The following is a 19,314-nucleotide window of genomic DNA, read 5'->3' on the forward strand; positions in this document are numbered from 1 at the left end:
GGTGGCAGGTGTCTGTAATCCCAACTACTCGGGAGCTGAGGCAGGAGAATCGCTTGAACTTGGGCAGCAGAGGTTGCAGTGAGCCGAGATCATGCCACTGCACTCCAGCCTGGGCGATAGAGTGAGACTCTGTCTCAAAAAAAAAAAACAGTAAATTCTTCCAGAAGTAAGAAGACACGGCAGTGTAGTACTTCAGGATTCCCCTGTTCATATGAATCCTTACAGCTGGGTCGTGTGTAATGCAGTACCCATCCGGGTGATCTTCTAATCTACTTTAATGGTTCTTTCCACAAAATGTTTAAATCACGTATTGATGTTTTTGAAAAGAATATTGTATAATAACAGAATGTAAAATATTTTCTTGTCAGGTATTTCTCAAAGAGACTACACACAATACTATGATCATATTTCTAAACAAAAGGAAGAAATTTGCAGATGTATACAAGACTTTTTCAAGAAACACATACAGTACAAATTCTTAGATGAAGACTGTGAGTATTTTTTTATTGATCCAGTAAAATGAAATGAAATATACAGTGTTGCTGGACCTTATTTACTATGGTGTATATCCTAATAACTAGATTTGAAATACTGTATTTTAAGTATTTTACTATATTATTATTTGTTATTTTTGATAGTTTGTATGTTAATTTCTTCTTCTTATTATTATTTTTTTATCTGGAGACAGTCTCACTCTGTCACCCAGGCTGGAGTGCAGTGGTACGATCTTGGCTCACGCAGCCTGCATCTCTTGGGTTCAGGTGATTCTCCTGCTTCAGTCTCCCAAGTAGCTGGGGCTACAGGTGCACATCACCACACCCGACTAATTTTTTGTATGTTTAGTAGAGATGGAATTTTGCCATGTTTGCCAGGCTGGTCTTGAGCTCCTGGCCTCAAGTGATCCGCCTACTTCAGCCTCCCAGTGTGCTGGGATTACAGGTGTGAGCCACCGCACCAGCCATGTTAATTTCATCTTACTTAACTAAAATCTATTTTTACTGCGAAGTCAGTTCCCCCTCTTATTTTAGATGTTTGATTGTATATTTCAAAGGGGCTGTCTACAGAGAACAAAGTCCCATCTACCTTTCCAGCTTCTCTGAATGATCAAAGACAGCACCAGTTACAAAGTAAACATTTGTGGGTTGTTTTTAGGAATTGAAAGTATATTGTGGGAGAGTTTTCATACATCTGAAAATTATATCTGCTATGATTGACATTTTCTCTACTTGCCAAGACTGGGCTCTGTGGCAGATTTGATTTAAAATAAGATGAATCATGCTTCAGGCCTCATTCGATTTTCTGCTTTCTATTATAAGCTTTGTTCATTGCATTCTCCCGGATCAGTGATTGATGCCCCTTTCACCAGTACTTTGCTCAGTGACTCCTCCCGTCATTCCCATAGAACCGGTCTATGATGGGGAACTGGTTGAGATGATGTTGGTGTTTGGTTTGAATTTTTAAATATAGGGGATTATGGTTGGGGAACAGAGAACAGTAAAGCAAAGTTATATAAATAAAACATGGCAGGATGCCTTTTTATGTTTGAAGTTTTGAGATTTAGAAGCATTAAGTCCTCAGGGTCATTTATATTCTGTTGTCTTTGATTAAAACATACTTTAATTTTCAAAAGGAGATTTACATCATGAAATATTAGTTCATTAATAACGGACTTTTTTTCTCCTTTACAGTTGTCTTCGATATATACAGAGACAGTAGGGTAAGTAAAAACTCTGTCTGATATGCTTTAAAATAAGAGCTGGTTTTTTTTTTTTTTTTTTTTTTTTTTTTGAGACGGAGTCTCGCTCTATAGCCCAGGCTGGAGTGCAGTGGCCGGATCTCAGCTCACTGCAAGCTCCGCCTCCCGGGTTCACGCCATTCTCCGGCCTCAGCCTCCCAAGTAGCTGGGACTACAGGTGCCTGCCACCTCGCCCGGCTAGTTTTTTGTATTTCTTAGTAGAGACGGGGTTTCACTGTGTTATCCAGGATGGTCTCGATCTCCTGACCTCGTGATCCACCCGTCTCGGCCTCCCAAAGTGCTGGGATTACAGGCTTGAGCCACCGCGCCCGACCAAGAGCTGGTTTTATAAGCAGGCAGAGCATGCCTTTGCTATGTGTATGAAGGATCTACTGCTCAAAAAATATTTTGTCTGAGTGCAGCAGCTCACGCCTGTATTCCCAGCACTTTGGGAGGCTGAGGCAGGGACATCATTTGAGCTCAGGAGTTTGAGACTAGCCTGGGCAACATAGTGAGACCTCATCTCTACTAAAAATAAAAAAAAAATCAGCCCAGGCCAGGCACAGTGGCTCACCCCTGTAACCCCAGCACTCTGGGAGGCTGAGGCAGGAGGATCACTTGAGGTCACAAGTTCGAGATCAGCCTGGCCAACATGGTGAAACCCCATCTTTACTAAAAATACAAAAAAATGAGCCAGGCATGGTGGTGGGTGCCTATAATCCCAGCTACTCAGGAGGCAGAGGTTGCAGTGAGCCGAGATTGCGCCATTGCGCTCCAGCCTGGGCAACAGAGCGAGACTCTGCCTCAAAAGAGAAAAAAAAAATATCCAGGCCTGGTGGTGTGTGCCTGTAGTCCCAGTTATGCAAGAGGCTGAGCTGGGAGGATCCCTTGAGCCCAGGAATTCACGGCTGCAGTGAGCCTTTGTTGCGCCACTGCTCTCCAGCCTGGGTGGCAGAGTGAGACCCCATCCCCTCCTCAAATTTTTTTTTTTCCCTCACACCAACTAAGGTGTTTGAAATTCACCATGGTCAAAAATCTCCCCTTAAAATATACCTAACATTAGGGGACTTAATACCTGAAATCATTGTGTACCATGATTTAGGGATTCTTTATCGAGCCGGTCGGTAAATGGGCACCTTCCATCCTACTTCTCATTTGTGTCCGAGGTCAGGGCCTGCTTAAAATAGTTCAGTTTGCACACTTAAATGCGGCCAGGAGTTGGCCACTTGATATTTATATAATTATTTTGGCTGGGTGTGGTGGCTCAGGCCTGTAATCCCAGCACTTTGGGAGGCCAAGGCAGGCAGATCACCTGAGATGGGGAGTTCGAAACCCGCCTGACCAATATAGAAAAACCCCGTCTCTACTAAAAATACAAAATTAGCCAGGCATGGTGGCGCATGCCTGTAATCCTAGCTACACGGGAAGCTGAGGCAGGAGAATCGCTTGAACCGGGAGGTGGAGGTTGCAGTGAGTCGAGATCGCGCCATTGCATTGCAGCCTGGGCAACAAGAGCAAAACGCTGTCTCAAAAAATAATAATAATTATTATTATTATTTTAAAAGTGACTCAGAGTTTGAGTTAGTTTTATTTTTAGACAGAAGAGGATTAGTTTATTTTTTAAATCTTGAAAGTGATGAAAACTTCTGTAAGGAAAAAGTTAAAGTGACTTATTAGTAAACTTACGTACTGCTGACTTAATGAAGAATTACTAGAGCAGAGATTTCACTGCCCAAGACATGTCATCTTTATTAAGAAGTTTAAGTCACTAAATGCTGTTTGGTGCTGAGTGCTCTTTGACATTGTGAAGAAGCTAGCAGATGCGTTTTCCCGTGTGTCACAACACACGAGCGGAATATTTCTCACTCCCCCTCCGTGCTTAGATCAGCCTCATTGTAAGTGAGACAGTCATTTGATCTGAATCACCTTTGGACATCTTTAAATCATCTTTGGACAAAAAGATATGGCCCATATGGTCATGTCCCAGAATAACTGTTAACTGTTCATTTAATGCTTACGTCAGAAGACATCACTCTATTTTCACCTCATTGTCTTCAAAGATGATGGTGTCAAGAGTTACTAGAAAGAGGGGCTTTAGGCCATTGTGGTGGCTCATGCCTGTATTTTCAGCACTTTGGGAAGCTGAGGTGGGAGGATGGCTTGAGCCCAGGAGTTCGAGATGAGCTGGGCTGAACATAGTGAGACCTCATCTCTACGTAAAAATGAGCCAGGTGTGGTGGTTTGTGCCTCTAGCCCCAGCTCCTCCCGGGAGCTGAGTTGGGAGGATCGCTTGAGACTGGGAGGTTGAGGCTGCAGTGAGCCATGATCATAACTGTCATGCCTATCACTGTACACCAGGTTGTGTCTGGTCTTCTGCAGACTGCCATGGTGAATAATCCCGTACGTGTGTCATTTCCCACGCTGCAGGTGAATCTACAGGGTGAATTCCTAGAAGCGGGATTGCTGGCTCAAAAGTGAAATGAATTTTAATGTTGACAGATACTGCAGTTTACCCTCCCTAGAGGTTACATCTGACCAGATCCCCCCAGGAATGCATCAGAGTACTTGCAGGCTTCCTCTGAGCTTGCCATTACAATATAGGGTCACACTCTTCAGGGTTTTGGGGTTTCATAGAGAAATGATGTTTCAGTATACTTTCTATTTCTATTTTTCTTAGTAAATGAGGATGAAGTTTATCTTTTCGTATATTTAAGGGTTGTTTCTATGAACCATTGCTTCATGTCTTTTTCACTTTTTTCTATTATTTTCCTCAAAATAGAGGCACTGTTTAGGTATTACAGAGGCCTTTGTCATTAATCTTTTCCTGTAAACAAGATCACCTATATTATTTGCTTCTTTTCTGGCTTTTGAATTTTAGCCATCATTTAAAAAAATACTTCCCCATGGTTTTTGTCTAGTTCTTTTGTAATTTCTTGTTCTCCATTTCAATATTGGGTCTGTTTGGTGTTCGTTCCTTTGCGTGTTTGGTATGCGGTAGGGATCACCCTTAGTCTTTTTGTCTGCACCAATATTTTTATATTTATATTAGACTGTCCTTCAGATTGATAATGATTTCCCAAGTTCTTAGGGCGTTAATCCCTGTTGCGTTTGCAGACTCTCGTTCGGGCTGGTTGTTTCTTTTTTGTTTTGAAAATCAGTTTATTTTACTTTGAGTTCGTCTTCAGTGAGCTTGTCCTTTTTTTAATGAGAATCCCAAAGATCCTAAATTTTGGATTTTTCATTTGCTTCTACCATGTTCCCCAAAACTTATTCAGAGGACAATGTCATTGTCTCCTGCCCCTCCGTTAGAACTGTCTCCTCACACCCCTTTCCTGAGGCTGTGGCCTTCTGGAGTTGGCGTCTGAGTTCTGATTCCCTTCCCGTGGCCAGTCTGCTAGAAGACCCTCCCACAGGTTCCCACGGCACTAGAGTTGATTCGTTTAGTTCTGTTCTTCGGGTTCTTCTTGTTTCTGGCCCCTGGGGATTTCCTGGTCTTTCTCATAATCTCAATTACACTTTTAAAGGGCGTGTCATAGCATGTGTTTCATCCTGTTTGGAATAGCAGGCCTTGAGAGTTACCATAGCTGGCTGTGTTTCTGGAGCCCTCACATATCTCACACTCCAGCCAAAATAACCTGTTCCCACAACGGGCGGTCGTGGCGTGGCCTCTGCACATGAGAGCCGCCGTTCTTCTTAAGTAGTCCACTTTTCCTGCCAACACCACCTTCCTCCCAGAGCATCGCTGTTATCCCTCAGGTGCCCAGGTCCTTTGGGAAGCGTTTCCAGCCTTCCCTCGCACATGTAGGCACACTCTCCTTTGTGCCTCTCCACTCTCACAATTCCCTGTTCTTGCTTCTCTCGAAGCAAAATACCCTGCACATTGCCATTGTTGAATGGTTTTTGGTTCTGTTTTGGGGAGGAGATGTGTGTTCTGCTCAAGCCTGAGCTCTTGGAAGGAATCGATTCTGTGTTACGATCTTCATACCCTAGTGCCTAACACAGTGTCTGGTCCCTACAGCTTGATATAGGGATAGGGGGACAGTCAGTTTGTAAAAGGACAGTTAGTCCCACTGCTCTTTGCTTATTGGATTGCCTCAAAGCAGAATTAACTTCTCAGGCTGTTTTTGCTTGAGATGTCATGTGAAAACATGTTATGGCTGGGCGTGGTGGCTCACGCCTGTAATCCCAGCACTTTAGGAGGCTGAGGCAGGCAGATCACCTGAGGTCAGGAGCTCAAGACCAGCCTGGCCAACATGCTGAAACCCCATCTCTACTAAAAATACAGAAATTAGTCAGGCACAGTGGCAGGTGCCTGTAATCCCAGCTACTTGGGAGGCTGAGGCAGGAGGATCACTTGAGCCCAGGAGGAGGAGGTTGCAATGAGCTGAGATCACGCGACTGTACTCACAAAAACAGGGCAAGACTCTGTCTCAAAAAAAAAGTTATGGCTGGGCACGGTGGCTCACACCTGTAATCCCAGCACTTTGGGAGGCTGAGGTGGGCGGATCACGAGGTCAGGAGATCGAGACCATCCTGGCTAACACGGTTAAACCCCGTCTGTATTTTTAAAAAATGCAAAAAATTAGCCGGGTGTGGCGGTGGGCGCCTGTAGTCCCAGCTACTTGGGAGGCTGAGGCAGGAGAATGGCGTGAACCCGGGAGGCGGAGCTTGCAGTGAGCCGAGATCACGCCACTGCACTCCAGCCTGGGCAACTGAGCAAGATTCCGTCTCAAAAAAAAAAAAAAAGTTATAAAATCTTGATCCTGATCCTCCTACTTTATTAAAGCCTGATTATAGCTGGGTTTTTTTTTTACTTCCTCATTTTTTTGTACTAGAGGATAGCTTGTGAGCTACAGAGTACACTGCCAATTAAAGTGGTGGTTTGTTTTCATTTAAAAATGTGTTTTGGGCCGGGCGCGGTGGCTCAAGCCTGTAATCCCAGCACTTTGGGAGGCCGAGATGGGTGGATCACGAGGTCAGGAGATCGAGACCATCCTGGCTAACACAGTGAAACCCCGTCTCTACTAAAAAATACAAAAAACTAGCCGGGCGAGGTGGCGGGCGCCTGTAGTCCCAGCTACTCGGGAGGCTGAGGCAGGAGAATGGCGTAAACCCGGGAGGCGGAGCTTGCAGTGAGCTGAGATCCGGCCACTGCACTCCAGCCTGGGGGGCAGAGCGAGACTCCGTCTCAAAAAAAAAAAAAAAAAAAAAAGTTTTGGGCCGGGTGCAGTGGCTAATGCCTATAATCTCGGCACTTTAGGAGGCCAAGGTGGGCGGATCACCTGAGTTTAAGAATTGGAGACCAGCCTGACCAACATGGTGACACCCAGTCTCAACCAAAAATAGAAAATTAGCTGGGCATGGTGGCGCATGCCTGTAGTCCCAGCTCCTTGGGAGGTGGAGGCAGGAGAATTGCATGAACCCAGGAAGGGGAAGTTGTGGTGAGGTGAGATCACACCATTGCACTCCTGCCTGGGCCACAAGAGTGAAACTGTGTCTCAGAAAAAAAAAGGAAAAAATGTGTTTTGGTTTTTTGCATTGTGGCATATTCCTATATTAAAGATGTGATAGTTTAAAAAAAATAATGAGTTCGTTTTACTGATTATAAAAAGCCAAGTAGGGGCTGGGCACAGTGGGTCACACCTGTAATCCCAACACTTTGGGAGACGAAGCCAGGCCGATCATGAGGTCAGGAGATGGAGACCATCCTGACTAACACTGTGAAACCTCATCTCTACTAAAAATACAAAAAATTAGCCAGGTGTGGTGGTGGACGCCTGTAGTCCCAGCTACTCGGGAGGCTGAGGCAGGAGAATCACTTGAACCTGGGAGGGGGAGGTTGCAGTGAGCAGAGATCACGCCACTGCACTCCAGCCTGGGTGACAGAGCGAGACTCTGTCTCAAAATAAATAAATAAATAAGTCAAGTAGAAAGGGTTTGGAAGTTAGAAAATATCCATTTTGTTATCATGACATATATTGAAGACATCTTAGCAGTATTCGCCAAAATGAAGTTGACATCATTACGAAGAAGTTGTTTGATGGCTGATACTGTTTCACATAGTTCCAGGAATGAAGAAGTGGGTGCTAAATGGAGATGAGGAAACAACTCAAGCAGTGAGAGAGATTTGCAGGGCATCTCCTGGGGCTCGTAGAAAACGAGGAACTTACCCAACTGGGTGTGCTGAAAGCATCCTGCGACAGGCTTATGCCACTTACTAGAGGTTCTGGAATTTGAAGCAAGTCCTAATAAGATGTTTCATCTTTCTTAACATTTTGCTCTCGCTCAGCTGAGAAGCAGCACCAGATATTAGGCATGCTGGCTCAGCGGTCTTGGTGCTTGGAATTTCATGCACACACACGCTCAGGACCTGGCGGCAACACATTTATAGAAAAAGAACATTCATTGTTAACCAAACGGCGCAAATGTATGAATGTTTCAGTGGGAAAAGGTTTATCTTTGCTCCATCCACTTCGTGTCAATAGGTGTTCGTGATCAGACGCCGTGGCCGTCATTCCTGGCGGTGTGGCCCATGCGCCTCTGCTCTCTGCGTGTCAGTACTGGCTGTTTTCTGCTCAGAGGCCAACCTCCCCTTCATATGCTGTCAAGCTCTATTCTACAGACTTACTACATTCACATAGAAAGAAAACAGCATCTTCAGGCTGGGCAGGGCGGCTCACAGGGAGGCCAAGGCGGGAGGACATTTGAGGTTAGGAGTTTGAGACCAGACCATGGCCAACATGGTAAGACCCTATCTCTAGTAAAAATACAAAAATTAACCAAGCATAGTGGCGCATGCCTGTAATCCCAGCTACTCGGGAGCTGAGGCAGGAGAATCACTTGAACCTAGGAGGCGGAGGTTGCAGTGAGCCAAGATCACACCACTGTACTCCAGCCTGGGCAACAGAGTGAGATTCTCAAAAAAAAAAAAAAAAAAGAAAGGAAACAGCGTCTTCATACTTGCATATGGTTAAAAAAAAAAAAATCCATTCTTGGCAGCAGACCTTCCTGAGTCAGAAGCGCTGCTCTCTGGAGCCGCAGGCACTGCCTGGCTCTGTCTGGCTGCCCCTGAACAGAGCACTGAAGGCTCCGGGAAGGCGCTTTAGTCAGACACAGACCCTAAGCCTTTGGGTGACCGTTCCCTTTCCTGCTGGAATTTTTTTTTTTTGGGAGACACAGTCTTGCTTTGTCACCCAGGGTAGATGGAGCGCGTGTTGTGATCACAGCGCACAGCAGCCTTGACCTCCTGAGCTCAAGTGATCCTCCTACCTCAGCCCCCTGCGTAGCTGGGACTACAGGCGTGTGCCACCACATTCAGCGAATTTTTTTTTTTTTTTGAGACGGAGTCTCACTCTGTTGCCCAGGCTGGAGTTCAGTGGCGTAATCTCGGCTCACTGCAAGCTCCACCTCCCGGGTTCACGCCATTCTCCTGCCTCAGCCTCCCGAGTAGCTGGGACTACAGGCGCCCGCCACCACGCCAGACTAATTTTTTGTATTTTTAGTAGAGACAGGGTTTAACCGTGTTAGCCAGGATGGTCTCAATCTCCTGACCTCGTGATCCACCCGTCTCGGCCTCCCAAAGTGCTGGGATTACAGGCGTGAGCCACCGCGCCCAGCCTCAGCTAATTTTTATATATTTTTCTGTAGAGATGGGGTTTCACCATGTTGCCCAGGCTGGTCTTGAACTCCTAAGCTCAAGTGATCTGTCCGCCTCAGGCTCCCAAAGTGCTGGGATTATAGGTGTGAGCCACTGTGCCCGGTCCTGCTAGAATCTTTGACTTAAAATTCCATGTGGCTTGAGGCTGGAGTTGGAACGTATCTCTTAGGCAGAGCTTTTCTGGGTCCCTTCTCTCTAAATTCACAGGGGGCCCTCCCTTTAGATCTCTGTCTACTCTATTCAGACAGGCGGCCCTTTCTCAGATGGGACCTAGAGGGATGATCTTTTGAAATAAGTGAGATTTTTAAGATTACAATAATATGAAGAATATCTTTCTGGCCAGGTGACGTGGCTCATGTCTATAATCCCAGCACTTTGGGAGGCTGAGGTGAGAGGATCGCTTGAACCCAAGAGTTCAAGACCAGCCTGGGCAACATGGCGAGACCCTGTCCTCTAAGAAAACACAAAAATTAGCTGCATGTGGTGGCGCATGCCTGTAGTCCCAGGTACTCAGGAGGCTGAGGCAAGAGGATCCTTTGAGCCCAGGAGGTCGAGGCTGCAGTGAGCCGTGATCACACCACTGCGCTGCAGCCTGGGCAACAGCATGAGAGCCTGTCTCAGAATAAAAACACGTTTCTTTCTCAGAAGACAGAGTACAGACTGCGTTTGTTTTTGTTTTTTCTCTCTCTGTGCTACAGGGGAAGGTGTGGCTCATTGATTTTAATCCATTTGGCGAAGTCACAGATTCACTGCTGTTCACCTGGGAAGAACTGATATCTGAGAACAACTTAAACGGCGATTTTAGTGAAGTAGATGCTCAAGAGCAGGTAAGACATTTTTAAGATAGATACAACATAAACCTTTTCAGTCTACTGACTGACCGCTTGTTCTGCAGACGCACAGGTAGGCGGAATGGCCAGGACCCTTGGGAAGCGCAGAGTGTAACACAGCTTTCCTGGTAGCTAACTTCCCCGTGGTGGTGGTCAAAGAGGCGGGTACCACTTAACTTTATTACAGAAGTCAGGATCATCTGATCCGTTTTTTCAGTTCCTTTTCTGAGCTGCTTCTGTCACACCCAACCTGGAGGAATCTTGGTCCCAGATCAGCTCATGCATCTGTTCCTTGTGACCTCAGTGCCAGCTGCTGAGGCTGACGGAGAAGTTACATATGTGCAGACCAGCGGGTTCCTGTCAGCTTTCTCCTCCATTTCCACGGTGACTGGTTCACGCCTTGATGCTTCTCAGTCTCCCATCAGTCCTTCCTTCCTCTCAGTGGATGATTTAACATCCTCTTTCCAGGAAAAGGGAACCCACTGATGAGAGAATTCCCTCAGTTGATTTCTCAGCACACCTACAAGCTCGTCCATCCCTTCCTGAGTCTGATCTCCCACTCAGGACACTGTGTCCTCCTCTCTCTCCAGCTGCCCTCTGCTCTTTTTCCAATTCTTCCTCTCCACCAACTCTGTCCGTCCAGATTTAGTCATGTTCAGATACCTCCCATCCGAAAAAAGCAAAACATTGTTCAACCCGGTTTCTTCACCCAGCCACTCTCTCCTTTCCTGTCAGCTTCACAGCCAAACTTTAATCTTTAAACAACTTTGTAGTGCTGTTTTCTGCCCATAAAAGTAACATGCTCATTCTCAAAGAAAATTTTAAAATCACCTATGACTCTACCACCTTGAGAACCAGTGTTTATATTTTGCTATATAATGTGCATTTAAACATATATATAGACCTTTGTAAATAAATGAGATCATACTATATACACAATTACATGTCCTGAGATTTTCACAGTGTTCTCTTGTGAGCATTTTATATCTTTTAAAAAATAGTTTTGGGCCAGACGTAGTGGCTCACACCTATAATTCCAGTACTTTGGGAGGCCGAGACTGGTGGATCACCTGAGGTCGGGAGTTCGAGACCAGCCTGGCCAACATGGTGAAACTCCGTCTCTACTAAAAATACAAAAAATTAGCCGGGCCTGGTGGCGGGTGCCTGTAATCCCAGCTACTTGGGAGGCTGAGGCAGGAGAGTTACTTGAACCTGGAAGGTAGAGGTTGCAGCAGTGAGCCGAGATCACACCATTGCACTCCAGCCTGGGTGACAGAGCGAGACTCCATCTCAAAAAAAAAAAAAAAAAAAAAACCGGCCGTGTGCAGTGGCTCACACCTGTAATCCCAGCCCTTTGGGAGGCCGAGGCAGGTGGATCACCTGAGGTTGTGAGTTCGAGACCATCCTGACCAACATGGAAAAACCCGTCTCTACTAAAAATACAAAAAGTAGCCGGGCGTGGTGGCGCATGCCTGTAATCCCAGCTACTCGGGAGGCTGAGGCAGGAGAAACGCTTGAGCCCAGGAGGCACAGGTTGTGGTGAGCCAAGATCACTCCATTGCACTCCAGCCTGGGCAACAAGAGTGAAACTTCGTCTAAAAAAAAAAATTAGTTTTGGCAGCTAGGCATGGTGGTTCATGCCTGTAATCCTAGCACTTTGGGAGACTGAGGCAGGCAGATCACCTGAGGTCAGGAGTTTGAGACCAGCCTGGCCAACATAGTGAAATCCCCATCTCTACTAAAAATACAAAAATTGGCCGGACGTGGTGACGCATCCCTGTAGTCCCAGCTACTCAGGAAGCTAGAGTGGGAGAATCGCTTAAACCCGGGAGGCAGAGGTTGCAGTGAGCAACAGAGACCTGGGTAACAGAGATCGTGCCCCAGCACTGCACTCCAGCCTGAGAGCAGAGCGAGACTTTGCCTCAAAAAAAAAAAAAAAAAAAAAAGAGAAAAAGAAAATAGTTTGGGCTGGGTGCAGCAGCCCACCGAGCCTGTAATCTTAACACTTTGGGAGGCCAAGGCAGGAGGATTGCTTCAGCTCAGGAGATCAAGACCAGCCTGGGCAACATACTGAGACCTTGTCTGTACTAAAATTTTAAAAACTCAGCTAGGTGTGGTGGCGCATGCCTATAGTCTCAGCTACTTGGGAGGCTGAAGTGCGAGGTTCACCTGAGCCCAGGAGGTCGAGGCTGCGGTGAGCCACTGTACTCCAGCTGGAATTACAGACGTGAGCCACCGTGCCCAGCTCATTTTAACTTTAGAATCTTCCTTTCTCCTTACCAGGTACAGAAGAAAACATGGAGTTGAAATTGTTCTGCTAGGTTCTTTTTTAGTTCAGAGAATAGACCTAAAAATAAATGACTGACGTTCTTTCTCCTTTTTCTTCTTTGTACAGGATTCCCCAGCTTTCCGTTGCACCAACAGTGAAGTGACAGTCCAGCCCAGCCCCTATTTGAGTTACCGGCTGCCCAAGGACTTTGTAGACCTGTCTACAGGGGAGGACGCTCACAAGCTAATAGACTTCCTTAAGCTGGTAAAGTCTATGTGCATTTAGTATGCTGGCCGTCTTTTCAAATAGACCTTCAAATTGGCTTTTATATAATATTTCACTGGAATCCTGTATCACCTAGACTTTGATGCTTATGAATGGAGCCGAGTTAGTGAGTTAGGTCATTTTCTAATTAAATATAAAATAGGAGCTGAAGGCATAATTTATTGATTAGAGTGACAGAAAATGTTTTTATGCTGTATATGCCTTTTGAACATTTTTCAAAATACTTGTAACTGTGAAGAAAGTGTGTATATTGTTAGAGGGCTGCACGGAGAGCAAGTCTCTGCTCTGGTGGTGATTTTACTCAAGAGGGAATGTGAATATTTATACTTCTGTGTGGATTTCTGTGTAGGAGTTTCTGTATGTATGGAAGAAAGAGAAGAAAATACTCAAGTACCTGAGGATAATTTGCTCAGGAGTCAAAGTGATAAACTAGTTTAATGAATTAAAGCATGGTTTTCCATGACAATTTTTAATCACATCTTTGCCAAGACCTCTAGAAAATTACACCTGCTGAGCAGATATCCCAAGGAGCATGTGCTATTTTAATGTCCCCTTGGTTTTCTTTGGCAGAAGAGAAATCAGCAAGAGGACGACTGATGAGCGTGCTGGAGCTGGAGAAGAGGAGGCCCTGCCCCGCCGCTCGGGAGCTGCTTATCAGCCGCAGCTTCCTGCCAACCCTGATGCGGGCGGGCCAGGCAGTGTGGACATCAGCCGCTTTTTATATTCATGTACATCACCTGGGGAAAAAAACAGAGGGACTTTGCTACTTGTAAAAATAACATAATAAATAGATCTTAAGCATAGGAAATCATACTGTTCTGATAATAAAATGCTTTCTATGAAATACGTTGCTTTTCTACCTGGTCGCTTTATTTATTTATTTTTATTTTTATTTTTATTTTTTGAGACAGTCTCGCTGTGTCGCCCAGGATGGAGTGCACTGGTTCAATCTCAGCTCACTGCAACCTCTACCTCCTGGTTCAAGCGATTCTGCTGCCTCAGCCTCCCGAGTAGCTGGGATTACAGGTGCGCACCACCACACCCAGCTGATTTTTGTATTTTTAGTAGAGGCAGGGCTTCACCGTGTTGGCCAGGCTGGTCTGGAACTCCTGATCCTCAAGTGATCTGCCCACCTCAGCCTCCCAAAGTGGTGGGATTATAGGTGTGAGCCACCACGCCCAGCCTGTTTTATTTAGGGACGGAGTCTTGCTCTGTTGCCCAGGCTGGAGTGCAGTGGCACAATCACAGCGCACTGCAGCCTCAATCTCCTGGACTCAGGCAATCCTGCCTCAGCCCCCTGAGTAACTGGGACTACTGGTGCACACCACCACGCCCAGCTGATTTTTATATTTTTTTTGTAGAGATGGGGTTTTGCCACGTGGCCTTTTTAAAAGGCCACCATGTTTAAGTGACGATATCAATTGTGCCTGATTTACCGAGGCTTTATGATGTGCCAGACATTCTACTAAGAGCTCTTTCTGTATTAGTTGACATCACCAAGCAATTTGAAGGATACAGACATGACAGTTTCCCAGGGTAACTGCCCGACGTGGTATCCAGTGGTAATCTTCGTCCTCAGTACTTTATCTCTGTATTCAGTACGTCAGATGCCCTTTCTTTTTTCTTTTTTTTAAGTAGTAGAGATGGGGTTTCCCTGTGTTGCCCAGACTGATCTCAAACTCCTGGCCTTAAGTGATCCTCCTGCCTCAGCCTTCCAAACTGCTGGGATTATAGGTGTTGTTTAATGTACAGGTGCTTCAAAAATACTTTTGTTTTTTAAAACTGCTTATAGGTGCCTACCCACCTATGATGGATTTAGTATCAAGGATTGATTTTAAGTTTAGCTCTGGAAGCTGGCTTTGTCAAGATGGCATTTTACCAAGCCAAAGAAAATGTAAATACATTTGATACCAATTGAAAACATTCAGACTAGGCTGGGTGCAGTGGCTCACGCCTGTAATCCCAGCACTTTGGGAGCCTGAGATGGGCGGATCACCTAAGGTCAGGAGTTCAAGACCAGCCTGACCAATATGGTGAAATGCCGTCTCTACTAAAAATACAAAAATTAGCCGGGCGTGGTGGTGGGTGCCTGTAGTCCCAGCTACTTGGGAGGCTGAGGCAGGAGAATCGCTTGAACCTGGGAGGCGGAGGTTGCAGTGAGCTGAGACCGCACCACTGCATTCCAGCCTGGGCGAGAGAGCGAGCCTCTATCCTCCACCAAAAAAGAAAACTATATTCAGACTATATAAAAGACCCAGCAAAATTTGGCAGAGAGTTCATAAACTGTACAATTCTCATTACTTTTTTTACACATTTTCCTGGAGAAACTGGACTTGAACTCTCAGGTCATTTTCTGAAACGTGATTTTTGTACATTGTTTACTTAGTGTATTTAATTTTAGTTGATTTTCCTGATGTTAATATCAAATGTAGGATACTATGAAGGAAATATCCTAAAGCCCAATATAATTGACGCCTGCCTAAAAATTAACTTCTGTTTTGTTTTAAGACAGAGTCTCACTCTGTCTCCCAGGCTGGAGTACAGTGGCACGATCTTGGCTCACTGCAGCCTCCGCCTCTTGGGTTCAAGTGATTCTCCTGCCTCAGCCTCCTGGGTAGCTGAGATTACAGGTGTGCACCACCACACCTGGCTAATTTTTGTATTTTTAGTAGAGATGGGGTTTCACTATGTAAGTCAGGCTGATCTGAAACTCCTGGCCTCAAGAGATCCACCCATCTCGGCCTCCCAAATTGCTAGGATTACAGGCATGAGCCACAGCGCCCAGCTCTTAAGTTTTGAATTGTCCTTTTATTTTACTGGCATTTGTTCTTTCTTTGAGGTACCTCAGGCTTGCGCTTGAATTCAGCAAATGGAAACCTGTGTGCTTCCTCAGCGTGTCCCTGCAGTCCTCCCTTCTGAAGGAAGACACTGCCGCTGTTGCCTTTGAAGGGCTGGAATAAATACGTGCTTTGTCCTGCAGGCAGTGTCATGTCCCGTGGGCCTCCTGGAGACAGCTTTGCCAGTTTTGTTTTCGCGAGTCTCATTTGATTTGCATTTTCTGAGTTCGTAAGGTTTTCTCTTCTCAGCCTTTTCTCTTTTTGATGATTGAGGATCATCAAAAAACAAACAGGAACCTTATGTGACAGCTTTTTGACTAAGTTTGTTTCCTGCAAAGTGCAAGAGGAGCTTTCTGCAGTCTGTTAAGTGAGATAACTCATAAACCTGTAGTGTAGTGCACATCGCAGGCCACAGGCAAATGGTAGCTATTGTCACTCTGCATGGCAGACCTCTGTACAGTATATAAAGGCACATTCTTTTTAACAGAGTCAAGAAAAAAATATATATATTTATATATATATTTATATATTTATATATATATATATATATATATTTTTTTTTTTTCCCTTTTTTCAGGAGAGACGGGGTTTCGCCATGTTGGCCATGGCTGGTCTCGAACTCCTAACCTCAGGTTATCCATCCACCTTGGCCTCCCAAAGTGCTGGGATTACAGGCGTGAGCCACCACGCCCAGTCCCTTCTTTTCCTTTTTACCAGATGACAAAACTGCTCCCCAAAGATGTTGACTTTTCCAAAACCTTCACTGTAGCAGGATCTAAACATTGTTTTATTCACATGTTGTCCTTGGCTCATGCTAAGGAAAGAATAAATCACAGTAAACTTACCACTCACACACAGTGCAGGTATGTATACACCTTAGAAAGATACGGTCGAGCACGGCGGCTCACGCCTGTAATCCCAGCACTTGGAGAGGCGAAGGCAGGCGGATCACAAGGTCAGGAGATCGAGACCATCCTGGCCAACATGGCAAAACCCTGTCTCTACTGAAATACAAAAAACTAACCGGGCACGGTGGTGCATGTGTGTAGTCCCAGCTACTCGGGAGGCTGAGGCAGGCGAATTGCTTGAACCCAGGAGACAGAGGTTGCAGTGAGCTGAGATGACACCACTGTGCCCAGCCTGGCGACAGACCGAGACTCTGTCTCAAAAAAAAAAAGGTGCTTCAGGACTAGGCCGTGCGTGGTGGCTCATGCCTGTAATCCCAGCACTGTGGGAGACCGTGGTGGGTAGTACATTGCTTGAGGTCAGGAGTTCAAGACCAGCCTGGCGAACATGGTGAAACCCCATCTCTACCAAAAATACAAAAAATTAGCCAGCTGTGGTGGTGCGCACCTGTAATCCCCACTATTTGGGAGGCTGAGGCAGGAGAATCACTTGAACCTGGGAGGCAGAGGTTACAGTGAGTCAAGATTGTGCCCCTGAACTGAAAGAGCAAGATTCCGTCTCAATAAAAAAAAAAAAAAAAAAGATGATTGAGGAACAGAAATCTAAGACATTGTAACAAAAATGTAGTGAAAAAATAGCTAAAAGTTATGGGGTTAGGCAATAAGCCTGGCATAAGTGACCTAAAGAGAGAACGCATTCAGGTGTGTCTTTTGTTTTTTTTTTTTTAACCAAGAAAACCAAAATAAAATGATACTGGCAACATAGTAAGACCCTGTCTCTAAAAAACGTTCTTTTTCAAAAGACAAATTAGCCAGATGTGGTGGTGGACGCCTGTAGCCCTAACCACACAGGAGGCTGAGGCAGGAGGATCACTTGAGCCCAGGGGTTCAAGGCTGCAGGGAGCTATGATCTCACCACTGCACCCCTGACCTCCAAAAAATAAATAAATAAAAAGGAAAGAAAGGAAGAGGCCTGGTGCGGTGGTTCACGCCTATAATCCCAGCACTTTGGGAGGCCAAGGTGGGTGGATCACCTGAGGTCAGGAGTTTGAGACTAGCCTGGCCAACATGGTGAAACTCTGCCTCTACTAAAAATACAAAAAATTAGCCAGGCATGTTGGTGCACGCCTGTAATCCCAGCTACTCAGGTGACTGAGGCAGGAGAATTGCTTGAACTTGCGGGATAGAGGTTGCAGTGAGCTGAGCTCACGCCACTGCACTCCAGCCTGGGCAACAGGCGCACAGCCAGGCTGAAGCCCCAGTGTTCTCCAAACTGTCACCCCAGACTCACAATATGTACTAGATAAATTGCAGGTCGCCTTTTTTTCTTCCTTCCAGCTGAGTTCATTCCCCCACTCTCCCTGCGTTTTCTTCTCCTAAGAAGTCATTTTGTTCAGCCACAGTTTATAAGCAGGGCTCATTGTTTAGGTCTGAGGAACAGAACAGGGTTGTACTAAGCGCTTAGGCAATGATTCTTATCTGGGAAGGGCTGACAGCTTATTCTTTAATGTCTACAAATTGCTTTGAAGATGAAAAGGGCTACAAAAATGTCAAGTGATGTTATTGCTTTTAGGAACATTTGTTTTCCATCTTGTAAAAGGCATATATCTCAGGCCAATGAAAGCCCAAGCTTCCAAACCAGACTGAGTTCCTCTCACTTACAAAAGAAGCATAACCTCTGCATGTATTGGTAATGCTGAGAGCATTGGGGTTCTTAGTTCTTTACCAAAAAAAAAAAAAAAGTCACCAAAGAAAGAAGATACCGGGAGGCCGGGCACAGTGACTCACACCTGTTATCCCAGCACTTTGGGAAGCCAAGGCAAGTGGATCATGAGGTCAGGAGATCAAGACCATCCTGGCCAACATGATGAAACCTCATCTCTACTAAAAATACAAAAATTAGCTGGGCGTGGTGGTGCATGCCTGTAATCCCAGCTACTTGGGACCCTGAGGTAGGAGAATCACTTGAAACAGGGAGTCGGAGGTTGCAGTGAGCCCAGATCGGACCACTGCATTCCAGCCTGGCGACAGAGTGAAATTCCGTCTAAAAAAAGAAAGAGGACACCAGGAGCTGGGCACAATGGCTCAACCCTGTAATCCCAGCCCTTTGGGAGGCCGAGGCGGGAGGATCACTTGAGGTCAGGAGTTCGAGACCAGCCTGACCAACATGGCAAAACCCCCATCTCTACTAAAAATACAAAAATTAGCCGACCATGGTGCTGGGCTCCTGTAATCCCAACTACTCGGGAGGCTGAGGCAGGAGAATCACTTGAACTTAGGAGGCAGAGGTTGCAGTGAGCCGAGATCACGCCACTTCAGCCTGGGCAACAGAGTGAGACTACCATCTCAAAAAAAAACTCCAGGTAGGGACATAGGAAAGAAGGAATGGAGAGGAAGGAATACTCTCAAATACTTTTTTTTTTTTTTTTTTTTTTTGGAGACTGGGTCATGTTCTATTGCCCAGGCTGAAGTAAAATGGCATGATGATTAGCCCGCTGCAGCCTCCAACAGCTGCCCTCAAGCGATCTTCCCACCTCAGCCTCGGATGTGGCTGGGACTACAGGCACACACCACCATGCCTGGCTGATTTTACTTTCCTTTTTTTATTTCCCAGGCTGGTTTGGAACCCCTAGACTCAAGTGAACCTCCCGTCTCAGCCTCCCAAAGTGCTGGGATTACAGGCATGAGCCACCATGCCTGGCCACTCTCAGATCCTCACGGGGGAATAAATGGAGTATAAATGGATACAACACTGTAAACAGACAAGAGACAGTCCAGTGCAGAGAGAGCACAGGT

At 45.8% G+C, this 19,314-nt stretch overlaps 2 protein-coding genes across 2 annotated transcripts in view; one reads left to right on the forward strand and one right to left on the reverse strand.

Moving 5' to 3' along the window:
• The window catches only part of CDC123 (cell division cycle 123), a 421,061-nt gene extending 407,439 nt beyond the window's left edge, over positions 1-13,622 (forward strand). Inside the window, exons 10-14 of the mRNA XM_050803270.1 lie at positions 369-491; positions 1,689-1,717; positions 10,091-10,219; positions 12,618-12,755; positions 13,347-13,622. Of these exons, the coding sequence (XP_050659227.1) occupies positions 369-491; positions 1,689-1,717; positions 10,091-10,219; positions 12,618-12,755; positions 13,347-13,373 (446 nt within the window). The 3' untranslated portion in view covers positions 13,374-13,622. The remainder of the gene's footprint in view (positions 1-368; positions 492-1,688; positions 1,718-10,090; positions 10,220-12,617; positions 12,756-13,346) is intronic.
• The window catches only part of UPF2 (UPF2 regulator of nonsense mediated mRNA decay), a 727,243-nt gene that overhangs the window by 328,951 nt on the left and 378,978 nt on the right, over positions 1-19,314 (reverse strand). The gene's annotated exons all lie outside the window — the stretch shown is intronic.

The sequence above is a fragment of the Macaca thibetana genome, chromosome 9, assembly GCF_024542745.1.
Source record: "Macaca thibetana thibetana isolate TM-01 chromosome 9, ASM2454274v1, whole genome shotgun sequence".
Lineage (NCBI taxonomy): Eukaryota > Metazoa > Chordata > Mammalia > Primates > Cercopithecidae > Macaca > Macaca thibetana.